Source organism: Syngnathoides biaculeatus, chromosome 8 (genome assembly GCF_019802595.1).
Source record: "Syngnathoides biaculeatus isolate LvHL_M chromosome 8, ASM1980259v1, whole genome shotgun sequence".
Lineage (NCBI taxonomy): Eukaryota > Metazoa > Chordata > Actinopteri > Syngnathiformes > Syngnathidae > Syngnathoides > Syngnathoides biaculeatus.
Genome location: NC_084647.1, coordinates 19,605,817 through 19,625,329, shown reverse-complemented (window position 1 = coordinate 19,625,329; position 19,513 = coordinate 19,605,817). Strand labels below are relative to the sequence as shown.

The 19,513-nt window shown below is 40.4% G+C and overlaps 1 protein-coding gene and 2 non-coding genes across 7 annotated transcripts in view; 1 reads left to right on the top strand and 2 right to left on the bottom strand.

Moving 5' to 3' along the window:
* Positions 1–15,991, top strand: part of igsf11 (immunoglobulin superfamily member 11) — a 93,083-nt gene extending 77,092 nt beyond the window's left edge. For all 5 annotated transcript variants that reach the window (XM_061827548.1, XM_061827547.1, XM_061827551.1 and 2 more), the window contains 5 exons: positions 6,420–6,627; positions 8,239–8,394; positions 9,619–9,741; positions 12,355–12,502; positions 12,709–15,991. In XM_061827548.1, the coding sequence (XP_061683532.1) occupies positions 6,420–6,627; positions 8,239–8,394; positions 9,619–9,741; positions 12,355–12,502; positions 12,709–13,264 (1,191 nt within the window). In that variant the 3' untranslated portion in view covers positions 13,265–15,991. The remainder of the gene's footprint in view (positions 1–6,419; positions 6,628–8,238; positions 8,395–9,618; positions 9,742–12,354; positions 12,503–12,708) is intronic.
* A 2,550-nt stretch (positions 15,992–18,541) lies between these two features.
* Positions 18,542–18,647, bottom strand: LOC133505417 (U6 spliceosomal RNA). Its single transcript, XR_009796253.1, has one exon. It is a non-coding gene; the product is annotated as a U6 spliceosomal RNA (small nuclear RNA).
* Positions 18,648–19,146: 499 nt separating this feature from the next.
* LOC133505424 (U6 spliceosomal RNA) lies at positions 19,147–19,252 on the bottom strand. The gene has a single exon (XR_009796259.1). It is a non-coding gene; the product is annotated as a U6 spliceosomal RNA (small nuclear RNA).
* Between the last annotated feature and the right edge of the window lie 261 nt (positions 19,253–19,513).

The following is a 19,513-nucleotide window of genomic DNA, read 5'->3' as shown; positions in this document are numbered from 1 at the left end:
AGACCTTTGTGAAAATGAGACATTGGAAAGTATGGATATTTAGTTTGATTCATTAATTCATCTGATAATGATCAATTGACTTTTTAGCCAACGTTTTGGGCCTTTCCCGAAATTGTCCTTATCCTCGCTTGTGTCGACACAAAGAATAAAAACGTAGAGAACACATTATCCATTTACGACTCTTCAAATAATTTAGCCGTCATTCAATTTGGCCCAAACCTTGCTAGTTTATCGTTAACATTCCTCTGTCACAACTGTGTCCTGGCTAGGTTCAATATGAATGTTACGTCAATAAAAAAAGGTTTGTGTGTGCGTACATTAGCACCTCAATTAATTCCAGACACGACACTGATGTGTGACACATCTTCATTAAAATATGTGAAGTGTGAGTTGCTTCTGCGTAGACATTACGCGTTAATTACACCAGTTCGTGCGTCAATAAAGTTAAGAGTGTTGCAAGGATATTTTTAGCAGCTGTTAAAATATCAGGCCCAGAAAAGTACAATTGTGCAATTTGAAGTGAACCGATGCTCTGGTTATATTGAGGTCAGCGATAATCTGTGGTGCAAAAAAAAAAAGATGTTAATCTGTAATAGAGAACATCTGTCAACGTATTTCAGATGATCACATTCTGATCCTCATCCGAATTTTACAATCCATCAGAGGATGAATCTATGGCATAAGCATTGTAAAAACGTGACAATTGAATTCCCCCACTTGGGATCAATACTACAGGATTATTTTAATTGCAGTCCCCTCTGGACCGGGGCTGCATAATACTTAGACAAACCACAATCAAAAGGGTGCTCTAGCACTAGAAAATGTTGGAGCACATCCCGCATTTGAAGATGTAATTGGTACACAATGGATGGTGAATGGGCTTAAAAGGATGACAACGACAACAAAAAATATCAAATTGAGCCTTTATTCCTGAATATGTGATACTATTGCTATTGAATTGTCAATAAACTTGTTTGTCTGCATTTGTTTGACATAAATATTGTTTATTGCACATTTCTGTGTGGGGAGTGTTGTAAAATTCACATTATTTCAAAGTGATCACATTTTCAATAGCTGTATTTAAGTTGAACTTTTCAAAGTTAACAAATTCACCATATAAAAAAATTCAACCTTTAAAATTCAAACACAATATTTTCAGTCTCCTGAGATTCAACTGGCTACAATTTGGTCTCTGAAATTCACCGTCTAAATTCAGTGTTAAGAAGGCAGGGTTACTTCAGGTCAGAACCAGCCAGCCAGCCAATCGCAGTTACGCTTTCTTAGTCACGTGACATCACATACTAAGAAAGCGTAACTGGATTGGCTGGCTGTTTGGTTCTGACCTGAAGTAACCCTGCCTGGTGGCACAGATGGTGAATATTAGACAGCGAATTGTAGCCAGTTGAATCTCAGGAAACTGAAAATATTGCGTTTGAATTTTTATTGTTGAATTTTTATATATGGCAAATTTAACATTGAAAAGTTCAACTGAAATACAGCTATTGAAAATGTGATCACTTTGAAATAACAATGTGAATTTTACAGCATTTTTAATTCAAATCCCGGTGCCACATATTTACTCCGATATGAAAGTTGTTAACCTTTTTTCCGACAGCCTGGATTTCTGCCTAAATTGGTCATAATGTGTTCTGATCTTTAGTCAAGTCACAACAATAGACAATCGATAGAATAGATATTCACAGTTTTCTCAACCCTTCAACTTCCTATACCCAAGTAATCTGTGGAGCCCTTTAGAGTCCAAATACTATACAATGCAGTAATCAGTTTTAAGTACCATATAGTAGGTGCCATTGTCATAGATGCCAGCTCAGAAGTAGAATATGTTTTTAAAGGAATGGATATCTGGTGTAACTGGTGGTTTTAATGTCATGCCACAGCATCTCAATGTGGTTAAAGTCGGGACTGTAACACTCCAGAAGGCGTATTTTCTTCTGTTACTGCTATTAATTTGTTGATTTACTTCTGTCCTTTGGCATATTGTCCTGTTGCATCACACATCTACGAAGGTTCAGTTGACAGAAAGATGGTCTTGATCTACTCAACTTTGTAATTCCTTTTTCCATCAAAGATAGCGATGTGTCCAGGCCCTGAGGTAGGAAAGCAGTCCCAAAACATTACCGCCTCTTCAGAGTTCGGATGTGCTTTTGATGGTTGATTGTTGTATGTCCCTTCAAACAGCTCAACTTCAGTTCTTTCTGTCCATAAAATATTCACAAATAATGCTAGAACATCCAGGTGAACGTTGACCAACTTCAAAACAACACTATCGATCATTTTTCTCTGCAATGATGTCCTCCAATAACCTCTACTCTTATTTCATTTTTTACTTACTGTAGATTTATTACCATAAATGTTTGCATGTGCCAAAGATTTTGGAAGGTGCCCAACGCGCGAGGATTCTGATTCACCTCATTCAGCATTGTGTGTTGCCGCCATCTTTATGGGACGACATCTCCTGGGGAGAGTGTAGCAACACTGTACCTACAGTATTTGCCTTTTGTTGTGACTTAGATGAAGATCAAATCTCAATTGATGACCAATTGATAGAGAAATTCAGGTTCTCATAGTTTTTTTTTTATGATCCAAGTAAATTAAAGTTGACTTTCTTTTCAGAAATAAAACTTCTGCGGTGCCCGATCCTTTGTCTGCACACCGTATGCTGTGAAATTGTGCTTGACAATAAAAAAGGAGCAACATATGACAAACCTGCAGTTTAAAGTGGGTGAGGGCCCATATTGTCGTCATGTCTCAGAGGATAGAGAGAGATAACAGTAGCGGCTTATGGTTAGAAAATTGAAGGGAGGCTTGTGGGGGGGGGGGGTTTAGAGGTTTATTCAGGCTTTATTTAGGCGGTAGCTGTATCTTTTGTGTTCACGGCCAAAAGGTCCTTTGGGTTTCTCAAAAGTAGGCTATCGTCATCAGAAAATAACCAGTTAGTGCTGTTTTTACAACACGTGCAAGATAAGACTTTAGGTAAGCAAGGACGGAGCTGAGGTTTACTGTTAGTTAGACTGGCAGCGGGCACGTCCAGACTCGGGCCAGCGTATTTCTTTGCTCTGTCCGTCATCTGAATGCTTGCGCTGACCTCTTTTCCGTCAGCACTCAGTGGCCAAGCCCAGCAGGTCACGCGGGAGAGGTGATTTAGGCACATACAGTAAGTACATGTGATCAACAGACTCACTATAATGTATTGTGCTGATGATTGCCAGCATTTGCAATAAGTAATTAAATTCATTTTTACCCACTGCTGATTAAAAAAAACAATGAAGGTATGAAGGCTCAATAGATACTTTGCAAGTGACGTCATGAGTCACATGACTTTTGTTTACGACGCTCACTGGACGGCAAACCTACAACACAACTCGTGTTTTTTTCGGGATCTTTTTGTGAATATTGGCTTCCTTATAAGCGTCTTATGGCCTTTTGTTCATGGTATTTCATTGTGTGGCTTATGGTTGTAAGAACAGACAGAAAAAGTGGTCTGACACTTCAGCCATTGTTTACCTATTGCTGTTGTATCCTTCACACTTTTTACATATGTTTACGGAGATCTTTGGGCTATGATTATGCCTACTACCACCCGCAGTGAAACTTTGCTTTCTAGCTTTGCAGTGGATAATGTGAACCTCGTGGCTGTCGCTAGCTATAGCCTTTAGCTCCACTTTTGCTAACTCATGGGAGCGGGCTATGCCGATCTCTTTTTTCGAACGTGTGCTCCGGCCCCTGGCTGAGTAACTTTTCACGCACACTCTGTAAGTTGGTAGCAAAAAGTATGCGGTCTCTGACCCTCTCATGGCTGTCTGTGTAGTTACAGTCTTTAACCAACAGCTTGAGTTCTTTCACAAAGTGTTCACATGACTCATAGTTACCTTGTGCCTTCTCGTGAAACTTCTATTTAACAATACAGGGTTTGCTTTCAGAGTGAGGTAATCAGAGAATTTTTTGTAATAGGTTTTTAGCAACTTATCTTCGGTCAGTGTCCAAGTATTATTGACATCCCGTCCTTCCACAGCAGGAGGAAACTGCACTTTTCTCTTTTTAAGTGGTCCCGTGAACATGAGTTCTGCGTGTTCCTTAAATCTCCACCACGCATATGGTAAATTGCATGAGTTGGTACACCGAACGCCTCCTTCTTGTCTTTGGTTTTTTTTTTGTTTTTTTTCCCCTGAGTCTGTAGTCATACTACTGTCACTCTGACACCATATTATAATCTTGCTGTCGTGTTGTTGAACAACGTAGATATGAGTCCAACTGTACTTTTTAACGTGGGTGATATTTATTTCACTCCTCCCCCCAACCTCTCTAGCTCACTTCTTATCGTCCTGTCTTGTCGCGCCCCGCTGACGTCGACAGAGTCACAATCGCACCACACTTGCTATGTACGAGAAGTACTAAAGCTCAATCTAATAATAACGAGACGCTACTTGCTCTTGAGTTTCACATGTGGCTTCTTTCTTTATTCCTCACTCCAGCACAAGTGCCTCAATCGCCTCTGGTTACAGTGCTCCTTTGTTTAAGGACTTTCAAGATAAAAGATCAAACGGTAACCATCGTTAAAACATTTCTCTATACACTTATTGCATCCTAGCCATGCTATGTAGACACGATCTTGCCTTCTAAAATGGCGTCGTAAACAAAAACACGTGGTCGGCGTGACGTCAATGAAAAGTATCTCTTGAGAATGTGCTTAAACACATCCAAAATAGTCACTTTTTTATTTGATCATGCTCTGCTCATTCATGCACACCCAAACTGAATGACGAACCGTGAGGTCAATTGTTTGGATCATTTTCAGCGAGCATCATTGTGAGGTCATCAGAGTATGAAACGACATTGCGTCGGTGCCAAAACAGCCAGCGAAAAAGACTCGACCACCGACGCTGGTCCAAAAACACAGGACAGTTACGTTGCCAGAGCCACCGCGAGATACATCGCGATACAGTCGTGAGTGAATGCACACTGACATGCCGAACCACGCAGACATGGAGGAGATGAAGTTGCAGGCGCTCATCACAGCTGAGGAGCTGCCTATTCATCTGCACGTAAGAGGACAAAGCGAGCGCCCTGCACTCAGGAAATTGCAGCCGCGCAATTTACAACCGTTAAGCAGCACTGTGGAGGACAGTAGACATAGACACACACACACACTTTCATCCAAACTATCGCTGTCGCGCTCACAGACACGTACGCACACGCTGAAGCTGGTTGTTTCCCCGGCTTCGTCTTTGAACAGTTCAATGAGAAGTCTTTTGAGGCAAGTGAAAGGCCCCTCTGATTCCCCTCCGCGTGCGGGTCGATGTGCGCATGTGCGCTAACCTTGTGTTTGTGTGCGTCCTCTTCATCTTTTGTGAAGGCCCAGCTGAGGGGTGAGAGCTGTTTTGCATGGGCTCGGCTCGGTCGTGCAAACGAGCTGTTCGGTGACGGTTTCAAATCAGAGCGGGGATTTTAAAAGCAGATTGTTTTATTATTATTATTTAACATTATTACATTTTGACCCGCGGGAATAATATTTCAACCTTTAACTGGATGTGAACACCAGCGACTGTTCCGTGCAACAGATTGCAGTTGATAGGTCTGAAGTCCACTGTTTTCAATTACGGATGCCATTAAGTGAATGCTTTTCATCTTATCTTGTTCAAATTTGATTTCTTTTATTTTTTTCACGAGAGTTGAGGTTATTTTTCTCCAGAAAAATATAAAACATTTCTTTCTCACATGAAGCATTTCCCCCCAGCCATATGGAAAAGAAAATGGAATTGACGGATATTTGAAAAGAAGAGGAAAGAGGTGGATATAATAAATTGGGTTTTTAGTAAAATTGAGCACAAGTGACAAACTCAAGGCCCTGGAGCCAGATCTGGCCCGCGAATCAAGTAATGTGCTCCACATCCATGATTCTTGCTAAAAATCCATCCAATTTCTAAACAATTTATCCTTACCAGTGTCATGGGCGTACCGGAGCCTATGCCAGCTGATTCTGGGCGAGAGGCGGGGTACATCCTGAACTGGTTACCAGCCAATCACAGGGCACATCTACACCAACACATTCACACCTGTGGGAAAATTTTGTCTTCAATTAACCTACCATGCATCTTCGTCCATCGTGCCGCCATTCTGGCTAAAATCTGTACCAAAATATTAAATGATCATATTTAATAGTTTGTTGGGGATATGCAATAATACAATGAGCCAGTTAAACATCATACTAACAGTGTAGAGCAAGCCCAGGAATTTTTAGTATTCCTTTTTCATCCTTTAACTGGGGTTAATGATTCTTTGTTCGAGTTGGTCATTCCTGCTTCGAGTCCCATCAATGTCTTTAATTTGATTTCTTGACCTCACCCACACTCACCTTTTCGGTGGGGGCTCCTTCTCCTTTCTCCGATGTGCCAATCCAGGTGATAATCTACCAGGGCGGCCAGGTGTTCAGCCTCGCAAATCACCTCAATGGCCGTGTGGGCTTCGTGTCTACCATGCCAAGTACAAGTGCCTCCATCTTCATCAACAACACCCAACTGTCAGACACTGGCACCTACCAGTGTCTGGTGAACAACCTCCCGGACAGAGGGGGGCGCAATATCGGCGTCATTGGGCTCACTGTGCTAGGTAGGTACTTTATTGTTCAGAAAACCACTGATCAAAAAAAAAAAAAAAGACTGGACAGCGCATACACATTGACTGGTATGTCGATTTTGTGACGACACCGGGTGCCATCTTGGGACTCTCAAAATGTGTGGAGGGCATGGTTTACAGGTTGGGTTTATGGTGGGGTTTTTCTCAAAGTTTGGCATGTACAATTAAAACTGGTCGTGTGAGCTTGACATTTTTTCAATTCTGGTAACATGACGGATTTTTAATTCGACTTGGTAAGCCAAAAAAGGCTGAGTGCAAAGGAAAGACATAACATCGTGACTACCGAGAAACCTTGCATATTACCTCGGGCCTGATTGCCGCGACATATTAACTTTTCCCAATATATGATGTGAAGCACTATCATCATAAGATAGCAAAAAACTAAGCATTTTTTGTTTATAAAACCATTACATTTTAAGTCAATCAGTTAGATATATTTATGGAAATAAGGACGCGCAATGGGAAAATACATGCTAAATGCATTGATTAGTCATTGTCTCTGCGATGTCCTATTTCAGACAGAAAATTTAAACTTGTTTCCTCGCATTTGAAAATCAAATTCAATTTACAGAGTTCTTTATCATAAAATTCATCAAAAATTTCACAGAAAATTTGTTTTCTTGCTTATCCACTGACGAAGTTTGGGATAATATTTACATCACATTTTCGTGAAAAACTGTCGGCTTCTAAACGTGAAGCAGAGAGTGAACCGTAAAGAACAACTGTAAACAAAACTTTGTTCAAGTGAATTCAGCTAATGAGAAAGTACAAAAACCTTTTAACAAGCAAACTTTTACAGTGTCAAAGTAAATCTTTCTAACTTACCTGTGGAATGTTTTCTCACATCCACGAAACTGGTCGGCATGCTTGTTTTGGGAGTATCAAGATGGTGGCTGTCGACTTCAGTTTTGGTGGCCAATGAGCCATCCAGTCTTTTCTTTTTTTTCTTTTTTTTTTTTTTTTTTTTTTTAGATCTGTGAGCAAAACTAGTTGACTTGATTCTTGACATTTACTCTTGAGCCGGTCCGTCGTGTAGCATTCGCAAGGCAGCACTCACTACAATTCAATTGGGTTTCATTTGATTACCATTTGCGACCAACACAGTCAGTCACTTGCGGATTTGTATTTTTGTTCTCTTTTTGTTTTCTTTTTCAATGTGGTGTGAACCTATTTAGCTTTAAGGGTAAATATTAGGTTGAACCTAACCTGTAGCATAACCTTCATAGGGAAACATGTCCAAATCGTCAATGTTCTGTATATTTTGCGCAACTCAGTGCAAGACATTCTACTGTATGCCTCTGTGTGACGTCAATCTCGTTATTTCAAAATGCAAATGTGGACTGTTTCATTACCAAGTCTAATTGAGCCACAGCATTTATTGACGGATACTTGGCTCAGCCGCCCGTTTAGTTTTATAATAATTTTAAGTACCATCTCAAATATGCACATCCTGAATGAATGACTTTACTTTTTATTGAGCTATTTTTTAAAGCGCAGATAATTTCTTCTCTATGTAAAAAAAAAAAAAAAGATCTGCATTATAAAGTGATTGACATCTCACCACCCACTCTTTTCATCTGCCAGTGCCCCCTTCGGTGCCAGCGTGTCGGATCCAGGGAACGCTGGATGTGGGCAGTGACATCATACTGTTTTGCAGCTCAGATGAAGGTATTCCAACGCCGTCCTACTCGTGGGAGAAGCTAGACGCGCTGCCCAAGCTGCCGCACAACGCCATGCAAGGTATTAGAAACGAGCTGGCCATCGGGGTTCCATTTTGCCCCACCTTTGCCGGTAAATGTAACACACACATCAAGCAGAGCAGACCCGTCCGACCATACCTGGAGATTTCCCTGCTGTGATCCTGCTGAGGGCTGTTGTGTGATTCAGTCAAGAATTCTTATGCTTTCTGTGCGTGTGATCAAGAATTTGTGGCGTTGTTCTCATTTCCCCCTCCTTCCTCTCATGCTGACTACCAACTGCTGAAGTTTTCACACTTCATCCAAGAAGCACTCGCACGTGTTAAACTGGATGTTGTCACGAGGCAGCTGGCATTCAGACTCCGAGAGCTTTTGAGTAGCCTTCCCTCTCTTAACCGGCTGCGACCTTTGCGCGGCAGACAGTCTTCATCACCTCTTGCACTGTGTGTTACACTACCGGTCAATTAAAGGCTCACGTACAATGAAGCAAAGGCAATTTGAAACTGCACGTGGAAACAAAAGAATCGTGAAATTCAATTGGACTCTCTCCATGTCAATAAAATACACGGGAAGTTGTCTGAGCCTTTTCGCCAAACAAGTAGTGCAATTGCACAGTGCGTGTGACCTCTTAACTCATTCATTCGTTCTTTTGAAAGGAACTAATCTGCAGCAGTTGTTAAATATGTGGTATACACTCAGTGGCCAGAAGATTAGATACAAATCCTACAAAGATCCAGTACAATATTTGCATCAAATTTCTGAATTTATATCGATAACAATGATCAGTTTTGATCTACACTGGCATGGAGGTACTTATTTAACTGCTGTACGTTTGTTTATATTATTATTTGGTAGGTACTTTGTATCGGTATACAGTAACTCTGTTTTGTACCTGTAATATTTGAGTGACCTTATTCAGACAGATTGAGCAAAACGACATGACCCCAGATTATGATTCTGTACATGTTTACTCCTGCACGCAAAAAATATATATATCAATGAAGGCCTTGATCAAAACTAAAATTTACATCGTTGTAATTGCAGGATATTTTTTTATGAACTCATCACATGCATTCAGCATCTGAATGATGTCGATAAGTCTTGTTGTCCGTTCTATCGAAGCTGTCTGGCGCCCTCTACAGGTCAATGACAAGTAAATAAAATGAGCGGAACAAAAGGCAATTGAAGTCAGTCAAATGTGTCTGTGATGGAAGGGAGGTTGCATGTCCAGGCTTTCGTCACAATGCCGCCCTTGTGTGTCCCGCAGACCAGATGCTGGGCACTGTGACGCTGAGAAACATCAGTACCGGTACCTCAGGACTCTACCAGTGCACCTCCAGCAATGCCATTGGCAAGAGCACATGCCTGCTCAACCTTCAGGTCCTCGCACGTAAGTAGAGTACTTCAAGCTCCACTGTTGCTGCGTGGCAGTGCGCCTCTGTTAAACACATTGCTGGGATTTATTGACTTTTCCACACATTGGCTGTGAAACTGAAGACAAGTTCAAAAGCCTCTGCTGTGACATTTGTCGAACTGGCGCGAGGCCCAGCAGAACACTGCAAGAATCGTGCTTGGTCGATGTCAAAATGTGTCACATTTGGGTCATAAGAGTTGCTTTGCCATGGCAGCCATTTTCATGAAACATGATGAGAAGGAGCAGATGTTGGGTAAAGTCGTCAAAAACTGCATCCATTCGGGCAGGAGGCGGGGTACAACCTGAACTGGTTGCCAGCCAATCGCAGGGCACTCACAATCACACCTAGGGGCAATTTAGAGTGTCCAATTAATGGTGCATGTTTTTGGGATGTGGGAGGAAACCGGAGTGCCCGGAGAAGACCCACAGAGGCACGGGGAGAACATGCAAACTCCACAAAGGGAGGGCTGGGATTTGAACCCTGGTCCTCAGAAGTGTGAGGCCAACGCTTTCCATCTGCACCTATTTTAGAATTATGTGACTCAAATGGGAATTAAAACAATATCCAAGTAAATGAGTATTCCCTGATAAATCTACTCAAGTACCACGAGTTGAGTCAGATTTGTATTTGTTAAATAGCGCATAAATGTCAAATGGACAAAAATGGAACTTTGGAAAACAGTGGATGAATTCAGGTGTTGCCCAACACTATCAAGTTAAAGTAATATTATTTTTGATTATAAAATAACACAGAAAAAGCCAAATTGGTCTTCAATTGACTCCCATTTCAAGGCAGACATCCTTAATTAAATACTGTAATATAGAATTGGATGACTGTATATTCTCAACATTTCCGGTACCAGCAATGCTGGCATACGTTTAATTACTCAAGAAACAAGGAGAGTTCTGCCACCTTACGTCTTTGCTGCTGTGCAGACCCGGGATTGTTTCATCACTCATCCTTCCTTGCTTCGCATGTTGGCTGGTGCAAATATAGATTTCTGACAAGTTTCATGCAATTGAGTGACTTACAGCAGTGATTTCCAACCTTTATAGAGCCAAGGCACATATTTTACAATTGAAAAATCCCACAGCACACCGACAAAAGTAAATGTCACCATAAATGGATCGATTAATTCCTGTATGTACTTCCTGCCATCTCATAGAAGAGGATTTTTTTGTTCTGTCTGTCATTGTGCCTCACTGGCATAAATAGATGGATAAAGATGTTTTTTTAGCAATTACATAAAATTGGATAACTTCCCACGGCACTCCTGAAGAGCAGTCACGGCACACTAATGTACCCCGGCACAATGTTTGGGAATCACTGACTTAAGGTGAAGAAAATAAGTATTTGAACACCCTGCTGTATTACAAGTTCTCCCACTTAGAGATCATGGAGGGGTCTGAAATTTTCATCGTAGGTGCATGTCCACTGTGAGAGAGATAATCTAAAAAGAAAAATCCAGAAATCACAATGTATGTTTTTTTTAAATGATTTATTTGTGTGATACAGCTGCAAATAATATTTGAACACCTGAGAAAATCAATGTTAATATTTGGTACAGTAGCCTTTAATTGCAATTACAGAGGTCAAACATTTCCTGTCGTTGTTCACCTGGTTTGCATACACTGCAGGAGGGATTTTGGCCCAGTCCTCCACGGAGGTCTTCTCTAGATCAGACAGGTTTCTGGGCTGTCGCTGAGAAACACAAGAGTTTCAGCTCCCTCCAAAGATTTTCTATTGGGTTTAGGTCTGGAGACTACCTAGGCCACGCCAGAACCTTGATATGCGTCTTACGAAGTCACTCATTGGTTTTCCCGCCTGTGTGCTTTCGGGTCATTGTCATGTTGAAAGACCCAGCCACGACCCATCTTCAATGCTCTGACTGAGGGAAAGAGGTTGTTCCCCAAAATCTCACAATACATGGCGGTGGTCATCCTCTCCTTTATACAGTGCAGTCGTCCTGTCCCATGTGGACAAAAACACCCCCAAATCATGATGCTACCACCCCGATGCTTCATAGTAGGGATGGTGTTCTTGGGATGGAATTCATCATTCGTCTTCCTCCAAACACGGAATTATGACCAAAAAGGTCCATTTTGGTCTCATCCAACCACAAAACTTTCTCCCAAGACTCTTCTGTATCATCCAAATGGTCATTGGCAAACTTAAGACGGGCCTTGACATGTGCTGGTTTAAGCATGGGAACCTTCCGTGCCATGCATGATTTCAAACCATGACGTCTTAGTGTATTACCAACAGTCACCTTGGAAACGGTGGTCCCAGCTCTTTTCAGGTCATTGACCAAGTCCCGTCGTGTAGTCCTGGGCTGATTCCTCACTGTATAAATAAATATATAAACATCCCAAAACAAAAATCACACAAGCAGTAATAAATTCCTGGAGGTAAAAAGGGGAGCGTAATTTAATGTCATGAAGTCAAAGGTACCGTTTGATTACTAGCCGCCTGTGATGACAGCTAATTTTCAAAAGTATCGTTATTTGTGATTATGGCCTTCTTTGATGGAGCCTTAATTACAATGTTGTGTGTTCCTCCTCCTCCTCCTTTTGATCTTCCTTCTTCAGCTCAGCCTCAAAGTGCGGCTCTCATAGCGGGCACCGTTGCCACTGGCTTGCTGGCACTCATCATCTGCTGCCTATTAGTGGTGGTTACCCTCTACTACTGGAAGAATAAGAACAAATACGAAGAGGAGGAGATCCCCAACGAAATCAGGTTGATCACTCTTTCGGGTTTAGTTGTGGTAGCAATTTAGAATTACACACATTATGGGGATTATTGACTCTGAACACATTTAACACTGTATGAACCTCGCTCAGAATTCTTATTAATATTCCCCACACTCCTGTTAAAAGAAGAATTGATCCGATCGCCCCAAAAAAATGACGAATGACTGATCTCTCATTTGCTCGTCTCCGCAGGGAAGACGACCTCCCGCCCAAGAGGTCGTCGTCGGTGAAAGCGTTCCACGCCGACGCCTCGTCTTCCGAGAACGACACCCTGACCTCCACCAACACCTACAACAGTCGCTACTGGCACAACCCCAAACCCAACTACGACACCAACTCGTACACGCGCTATAACGGAGACACGCGGCAGACCTTGGCCAGCGCGCTGCACGGCACCCACGGACACAGACAGTCCCAGAACCCGGGACACGGACACGCCTCGGCGGTCGCGGCGCCGGGGACGGCCCCGCTGTCTCGCCACGCTCAGCCGGCGACCACGACGACTTCCTCCTTTGCCAACGGCAGCCACACCCTCCCGCCGCCCAAGACCCTGGTGGTCACCACAAACTCCGCCCCGTCCCCTCCCGCCATGGTGCGCAGCAACGGCTCCATGAGCCTCAAGCCGGCGGCGACGCCCACCCGCGGGCAGCACACGCACTCCTACGCCGTGAGCCAGGCCACGCTGGAGCGGATGGGGGCGGTGCCAGTCATGGTGCCCGCCCAGAGCAGAGCGGGCTCGCTGGTCTGAAAAGCTGTTTTTGGGTCATACTTTGAGAGCAGGACCTGCTTAGTTTTGGTTTGTTTGTTTTTTTTTTAAAAAAAACCCAATGACCAAAACCAAACCGGAGATGGGCTGAAACGCCTACTGCCCTTTAGTTTACTACAACAACTGTGTCTTTCTCTACTCTGTGTGCTGTTTTGTTTTTTTTCCTTGTTGTTGTTTTTTTTTTTTAATTCGAAAAAACAAAAGTAGGATTTTGCAGTGCAGAGTTCGTACAATGCCAATTTATTTATTTAAATGATCCTACCTTTTTATTTGCGAGCAGAGAAGACTGGTATTGAATCATCACATTACTGGACTGCATTGGAAGTTCCTTGGATAAATGCACGCGTTTTATTTTTGACGCACCTTGCGAAAAGAATTCAATGACGATCCCCATGTTTATGATGCGTTAAAAAAGTGAATGTTTCATCGTCCGTTCGAAGCTGCGTACTTTAAGGTGAACATGGAGTGTTCAAGAAGAGAATGGCAGGCTTTTTATATGCAACATTCTGCATAATATGCGTATAAACATTTAAATTGTGTTTATGCACTTTTTCCAAATTCAACAGCCAATCATCTTAAGATCGGTCTTATTGATAAATTGCTTTATGCTGCACCCCCCCCCCCATTTTTTTGGTCCTAATTTGGTCTACCGCTTTAGGGAATTATATTTCATAAATCCTTTTTAAAGAAAAGAACATATAGAGCTCATGCACCTACGTCATAAAATCACGTGACTTTTGTTTACGTCGCCATATTGTTCAATGCTAAGTCTTTGGAGACGACACGAAAATATGTCTGATGCCGTTAGACATATAGAAAGTGAAAATAAATGAAGGTACGTGGAAAAATTAGATAAACTCGGCATAGAGGAGCCGTGTTTAGTGCCGAAGTCGATGTTTTCGCTGATAAGAAATTAGATTGTTAACCCGCTTCCGCTTGTCTTGGACAACTAGATCTACACGTGGACCTGGTGAGTAAATCGTCGAGATTTACACGGAAAAGTTTGAAAGCGTAGAAAAGTCTGGATGCATGCAAATACTCCATTGCTGGATCTGTTCTCAATCAGGAATAAATCCCACAGTGACAGGTTGACGGCTCGTGAACGCGGAAGCGTGTTCGGCCACGCGTTAACCTTTGCCGGAATCCATCGATCTTTTCCGCTCGTATTCAATACAAATCCCAATATATAAATAAATGACCTCTGGTTTTATACAAACTCATTCATCAACTATGATTGAAAAAGAAAAAAAGGACTGAGTCATCTCCACGGAACGTACACGAAGCGATTGCAGCCACACTTAACCTCTGCGACAGTTTTTCTTTTAATACGCATTGTTCTCATTGCATACTCTGCATTATAAATACTTCTTGAGAATTTGAGATTGAGATGAATAATTCCTACCTAAAATGAAACGATTGTTACACAGGCGTGCGTGTATTTTGGTTGGGCACCATCCATCCCGTTAAATTGCCGAAATCCATTGATATTTTCTGGTCTTTTCAGATGGTGTTCTATAGAATGATCTCTCAATATGGCGCCGTGAAAATTACGTCACGTGCACGAGCTCCATATTAAAAAATGATCCCATCCCCCCACCCACGCCCCTTTTGAAAAGACAAGCACCTCACTTTTTACTGTACATATTGTAACTACAACTGTAGGCTAGAATCAAAGGAAACATTTGGGTTTGACTCGTGTCTTAACATTTTGTGGCGTCGGAGGCACAGAAAGAAAATATTGTGGATTCATTGAAAGGATCTTTGTCCATTTGTGGCTTTATTTTCCTCACAAATATTGCCATTTTTTTAATTTTATTTTGCAAGGCAGGTAAATGCAGTCTGTTTTGTGCTCTATAAATCTATAACGTGTTTATATTTTAACCAAACGAAGGAACTGAGCTTTGTCTTTTTTTTTTTTGGGGGGGGGTGTTAACTTCATGCAATGTACTAAAATTATATGCCACAATTATTTGAAATCTTTTTTTATGTTTTGTATTGCAGTTTCACAAATATTTTAAGATTGGGAGGTGGGGGAAAAAAATGCATTTTCATTCATCTCTGAGGCAATACTGCGTTGCGTTGAGCCCCTGACAACTTTTTGTGTCATCACGTACGAATTAGCGTATTTACACTGGGTTGAAACTGGATCTGATTTGAAATTCTGTTTAATATCTCATGTGTGTGTACAGTGCGTCCACGCCGTCATATATGTGCCATTTTTCACAGAAAGGAGAAAAAAGAAAATGACACTCAAACAGTTTGATTTGAAGACATGTTTAAAAGCCAGTACGGTCGATACTGTTATCGTGTCGACACAACGCGGACAAAAGTATCAAGACTCTTGGCACACGTCACATCCGAATTTAAAAAAAAAAAAAAATGCACAGAAGATATTCATGATTTCCCCGTCTGCAGTTTCCCGTCAGGTTCATTAAGATTTTCTCCATCCTGTAAGGTTTTTGTTGTTATCACTTAAAGGAGAACGGCTACCGTGAAAAACTCAACGGGGAATAAACTGCAGTAGAGTCCCGGCATTCTCGTGTCCGGGATCCAGCGTCGACGTGTTCGAGGAAATAATGACCAAACCAATTTGTAAATATGTCAAGAAATCGAGCTGTTCTCACTACTGCTTTGAAATGTCAAATAGGAAATTAAAAAAAAAAAAAGATAACACTCCAGCTTGTAGAGAATAAAATATTGTTGATACAATCTTGGGCCTGCGTGTCTTTATGATTGGACAGTGTCAAGGATTTTGATATTTGACTGGCAATCCATTATTCCACATATTGATGAATTTTTACTTGTTTCATGTGTTATTGATGGATTTGGATAATTTAGCGGTTGCAGTTTATTGTCTTTCAGGAAATGGAGATCATTCAGTCGGACGTTTTTTTTTTTTTTGTCTACGGTCACGCGGGAATGATTTCGGAATGATTTAGAGGGCCTGAAGCCATCCATCTATTATCTGAGCTGCTGATCCCCACAAGGGTCGAGGGAGAGCTGGAGCTTATCCCAGCTAACTTCGAGTAGGTATGAATGCAAAATTGCCTCATTGTGTTATTGTATGCAGTATGTAGGGGGAAACTGTTTTATAATCACTTTTCAAATAAGAAATCAAGGGAAATTATTTCTTCAAGTTCTTTTGTTTTCAGTTTATCGTATTTGTGCTTTGGTAACAAAAAAAAAATGCTTGCAGTGACTTAATGTTATTAAATGTGAAGACAAATTGGTTATTTAGTATGATTTGCTTTTCCAGGTCACATAAAATGACTCACCGGGCCACATCTGGCCCCCGGGCCTTGAGTTTGAAACCTGTTACCTTGATGATTTTGACCTGGATTCAACCGAGGTAATGGAAGATGATGACAGTTGTGGATAAAAGTGACGTTAATGCTTATCAGAATCCAAATCAATATAAATGGCTAAATGCTAACATCTGAGGAAAGCAGCAAAATCTAACCAGAAAAAAAAAATGTTGATTAGTAATGTATGCAGTAAAACCAACAATAGCACTGAACAATAAAATTTCTTTGCCCCTCCCCCCAATTTATACAAAGATTTTTAAGACTTCTTTAAACTCATTTTAAATTATGAAAAAACAAATACTGGAAGCGGGTATAGGCAATGTACTTATGGACAATTTAAAAATACTGACAATTAAAAAAAAAACGAAGTGTATTCAAGGATGTCTTTTTTGTGATAGCTAAACCATTTCCACCGCTGAAGTAAAATTTTAGTTTGTCCGGGGGGAAAAAAGTATCCAGAAGAAGTTAGAATGGCCTATAAACCACCAAGATTGAATTCTACAAGATCGACATTTGGCAAGTGCTTCTTTTTTTATTTTTTTTATTTTTTCAAGAATGGTCTATCTGAATAGTTAAAACTGTAAATATACCACAGATTCTTCCAAATCGTTTTTATGTTCATACATGACCCTTTAAAATACATGGGTTGAAGATCCTTTTAATTTACAGAAAATGAGGATTTATCTCGGTTTTGACACCATCTTGCGTCATATTCTGGCTTTATACAAAGAGCACAAATAATTTTTACTTGATAACTGAGAATACAAATCCTCTTGTTGATAAGAATACAAACCGGTTGGTAGCATTAATATATTAATAATGCATGTGTAAACTAAATGTCATTCCGTCGTGACCCGACCAGGGATCAGACCTCAGTTTGCCCAGCACCGAATTTCCTTTTCAAGAGGTCACGCCCACGCAATGAAATAAATGAATAAAAATCTGTCATACGGCGCAAAATACGAATCAAACTGTTATCTCCCTCCACGAGCCGACCACATATATTTCGAGCGCTATTATCACTAATAATATATATGATTAAACCAGTAAAATATGCAACAACCAATATTGAACTATGATAATACCAAGATTTTCCACCAGATGGCAGCATATGAAGCAGTCCTCACACGTATTGTTTAGGTTACAAACAATGATAAAATGTGGAAGCAGGGGTATAAAAATGATCGGAATACATTTTAAAATCAACATGAACCGAAATTAAGAAGATGTAACTTGCTTTACTGGTAGTTTTTGATAACTGGATGAAATATGCATTCAAATTAATGTTTTATTTTTGAAAAATGAGGAACGCTTCACGAATTTGTACATCATACAACACAACCTAGAGATCCGGTGTCGCTCCAGACCACTCAGTAAACAAATACATGTGTGCATATATGTGCTAGCTTTACTCATACTTTTAAAAGAAGAAAAGTATTCAACAACGTATTAATCTGGGTCTTTTAAAAATAGAATAAAAATACGAACAGTGTAGATAAACGAGTAAATACATTGTAATGAAGCATATCAAACTGTCCTCGCTGTGTTTTTTAAATACTGTACAGTTTTCGAAAATTTTTGGGGTAGAAACAATGATTTAAAAAAAAACAAGAAAAATATTTAATAAGGTAAATAAGGTAATTATTAATAAGGTATCAATCTTGGTCTTTTTAAAAATAGAATACAAATACGTACAGTATACGAGTAAATACATGGCAATGCCAAATATCGCATATTAAACAGTCCTCGTCGTCTTTTTAAAATACTGTAGAATTTTATAACATTTTTGGGTTAGAAACAATGGTAAAATAAGCAAGGGTAGAAGGGTAGAAAATGTTCGTAATAAATCTTAAAACAATTATCAGTAGAAATAAAGAAAAAAATAACTTGTTTTACTGGCGTGTTTTGATGACAATTGATGAAATACACATTGACAAAATTTTTATGTAAAAAAAAAAATGAGGAACGCTTCACGAATTTGCGTGTCATCCTTGCGCAGGGGCCATGCTAATCTTCTCTGTATCGTTCCAATTTTAGTATATGCGAAGCCGAAGCAACGCAATGAGTGAGCGTCACTGCCTGGTATATAAAGAGTACATCATACGATACATGCTAAAGTTCCGGTGTCACTTAACACCACTCAGCTACCTCGGAAAAAGAAAAGACGAGGGTGTGCATATGGGTGATAGCATTACTCATACTTTTTAAAACAAGAAAAATATTCAACAACGTATCAATCTTGGGCTTTTTTTCCCTCAACAGAATACTCTTACAAATACAGTAAGTACAGAACAGAAGAACGAGTAAATATGTAGTAATACCAAACATCTCCACCAGATGGTAGCATATCAAACTGTCCTCGCGCTGTATTTTTTAAGTATAGTTTTCTAATATTTTTAGGTTTAAAAACAGTGATAGTTGAGGAAGAAGGAGGATAAAATGCTCAGAATAAATCCTAAACTCAATATCGATAGAAATAAAGCAAGCATGTAACTTATTGTACCGGTGTATTTTGAAAACAATTGATAAAATACGCATTCTAATAATATTTTAATTTTGAAAAATGAGGAACGCTTCACGAATTTGCGTGTCATCCTTGCGCAGGGGCCATGCTAATCTTCTCTGTATCGTTCCAATTTTAGTATATGCGAAGCCGAAGCAACGCAATGAGTGAACGTCCCGGCCTGGTATATAAAGAGTATACCATGCAACACATCCTAGAGGTCCGGTGTCACTAAAGACCACTCAGACGCTTCGGTTTTTCTTTTTTAAATAAATAAATAAAAACGTAAAAGTGTGTATATATATTGATATATAAGGAAGATATTTCAGGAATATGAAAACCATTATTGTGTATTTACAAGCGAAAAATCCCCAAAAACGCTCTATGAAAACACGGAAATGGAGAAACGGCAATTTGATAGGC